The sequence below is a fragment of the Anopheles darlingi genome, chromosome 3 (genome assembly GCF_943734745.1).
Source record: "Anopheles darlingi chromosome 3, idAnoDarlMG_H_01, whole genome shotgun sequence".
Taxonomy (NCBI): domain Eukaryota; kingdom Metazoa; phylum Arthropoda; class Insecta; order Diptera; family Culicidae; genus Anopheles; species Anopheles darlingi.
The window spans coordinates 54,254,542-54,257,041 of NC_064875.1; the positions used below are offsets into that span (position 1 = coordinate 54,254,542).

Consider the following 2,500-nt stretch of genomic DNA (forward strand, 5'->3'; position numbering starts at 1 on the left):
CGGCAGCGGCTGCATCGGCCGCAGCAGCAGCGGCAGCCGCGGCAGCTGCGAACAGCGGTTGCAATGGTTCCCTCGGACACGCTGCACCTCCTCCTCCTCATGCGCACGCCAAGAGCACGCCGACTGGGGCCACATCTTGGGGTGCCCCAACGCCAGCCGTTTATCGGCAGCATCAACCGAGTACCAACACTCCGCTCGGTAGCTCGCCCGGTGCAATCCTACAGCAGCATCAACACCAGCAACAGCAGCAACAGCAACAGCAACAACAGCAGCAACAGCAAGACATCTACGCCCAGGGTGATATGTACCGGCGATCGACGGTATTCGTTTCCCAGGCAGCCCCCTACCAGACGGCGTACAATCGCGTAGTGCCACCACCGGCACACAATGCATCCAGCCGCCAGGTGCGCAAGACACCGCTCAGCACTAGCTCACCGTACGCAACGAAAGATACGGCAACCGTCGAACGGTTCCCCTCGTTTCCGTTACAGGTGCTGCCGACGCATCCACTGCCGGCACACATTCAATTTCCCACGGCGCAATATGGCCAGTTTGGTCCACTCAGTCCGGCCCAGATTGCCAACAAGCACCACTATACGTGGTTTGGCGAGTAAGGGAGTGCCAGGATACAGGTACGGAGCAGGTGCTGATACGAGTGAGCGATCCATTGGAGTTTCAATTACAATAGTTTTGTATTTTTCTCGAGCCTAGGAGGTGCGCTCGTAGCGGGTTGTTGCTTTTTTTTTGTTGGTTTTGTCTTTTCAAGTTTTGGTTTCAATCGAAACGGAGCGCGCTGACTCTTGAACAGTGTCAACATCTCCGTTTCCCCAGGTTCAGGTTTCCCGTGAAGTTATGCAGCCGGTCGCGTGAAAATAACTTAGGATAAGGAGCAAAATTAGCAGAGCGATATATCGATGTATCGGTGTCTATTTGGTCTGTGTCCTTCAGCCAGAGAGCTTCTATGTATGATAGCACGTGTATACCGTGAAGCTAGTGTTATCCGTCTACACCCACACCCACACCCACGTAGTAGTGTCTAAGCCAGTTGATTAAGACATAAAGGCATTAACCTTTTTGGCTTTCTTTGATGTGGATATGGTGATTTGGTGTTGGAATGTGTACCACTTGGTATAGGCTTTAGGCACATTCAGAAGAACAAAAGGCAGCATTGAAGGAGTTGTTTATCTTTAAATTTTATTTTTCTAAAATTATTTCAAATGGGAAGGGGTGTCAGAGGGGCTCTTCGTGAAGAAGATTGCAAATGTACATACACACAAATGGACTGATTGGTTAGGGGATGGCATTCTTATTGTTCAAGCGAGTGAAGGAATTGTAAGTCGAGTGAGAGCAGCAGGTTGGTGGGAATAGTAGGATTTATTTCTTATTTTGGTTTTTTTCTTCGTGCGATTTAGAATGCTATTTGTGATCGCTTAGTCGTTTTTCCTATATCTACGCTATAGAATGGATTTTATACATTTCTTTTAAACAGATTTTCTTTTTCAACTCCATTTTGCGCAATGAACAATATATACACTATAAACGCACGTATGTGGTATGATAATGCTTTCTGTTTTAGCCACAGTCGAGATAACCAATGATAGCAAGCGCTCGTCCCGTTCGAGGAAACGTTTATACAGATTTTGGCAAATTTCACAATAGTGTTTGTACCTGGTTGTAATGTTCAGCAGAAACTACAAAACAATTAAAGCGTACGCACGCTGTATGTAGATGGCTTGGAATAGCATATTTCACACAGCAGTTAAAGATTCATAAGAAGCTGTGTAAAGATATGCATTGCATTTAGGCTTTCTTTTTTCCTTTCCCCATCTTGAGGTGAATCAAGCCGTCTTGGAATTCAGAAACACATATAAAAGAATTTGGAAGAAAGCAGGTGAGGTAGGTTTAAAAGATTTGGCGTTTTGTTGAAGAGCAGTAAAGATGTTTCATTTTAATTAGGAAAACTGTAGTTCTCTATCTATCACACCCGTTTGCTGCCTGTTCCTCTTAGCTTGAGTTTTTCTTCCATTTCAAGTGATTTTTCGTCTACATATTGTCTGCCTTTTAGTTTACTTCATTTAAAATATGTGTGTCCAACGACGCTCGAATTGTGTTAAGGTATTCGTTAATCAAATTATCTATCTTCTCAGTCGTCAAACACTCAACGCCACTGATTCCGTTTAGTCTCGGATGGTTAGTTTAAGGATCATTTTAATTCATGGTTCTATCAATTACTCCTACTTGTCTACCAGTGGAGAGATAACACAGCAAACAATCGAGAAAGAGAAAAAATCAGAGCGAAAGGTCTATAATGGGTTCACAAAATTAATACTAAAATTGCCTTATGTACGTAGCAAAAAATATTTGTAGACTAAAGTTAGTAACGCAGTTGACCAAGGTGTGCTTCGTGTCTAGTAGAAGGAACGATTTTGTCGTTATGTTCAACATGTAAGGAATGTATCATGCGATCAGGCAAGAGTGAATTTAACATTCACCAAACAAC

General features: G+C 44.0%; 2 protein-coding genes across 11 annotated transcripts in view; one reads left to right on the plus strand and one right to left on the minus strand.

Annotated features, from left to right (window-relative positions):
- The window catches only part of LOC125955051 (clavesin-1-like), a 165,475-nt gene that overhangs the window by 98,300 nt on the left and 64,675 nt on the right, over positions 1-2,500 (minus strand). The window lies entirely within an intron of this gene.
- LOC125954965 (transcriptional regulator ovo-like) overlaps positions 1-2,500 on the plus strand; it is a 63,200-nt gene that overhangs the window by 52,833 nt on the left and 7,867 nt on the right. For all 10 annotated transcript variants that reach the window (XM_049685708.1, XM_049685703.1, XM_049685704.1 and 7 more), the window contains one exon: positions 1-2,500. This exon is cut by the window's left edge and continues 303 nt beyond it; it is cut by the window's right edge and continues 5,106 nt beyond it. In XM_049685708.1, coding sequence (XP_049541665.1) covers positions 1-614 — 614 coding nt within the window. In that variant the 3' untranslated portion in view covers positions 615-2,500.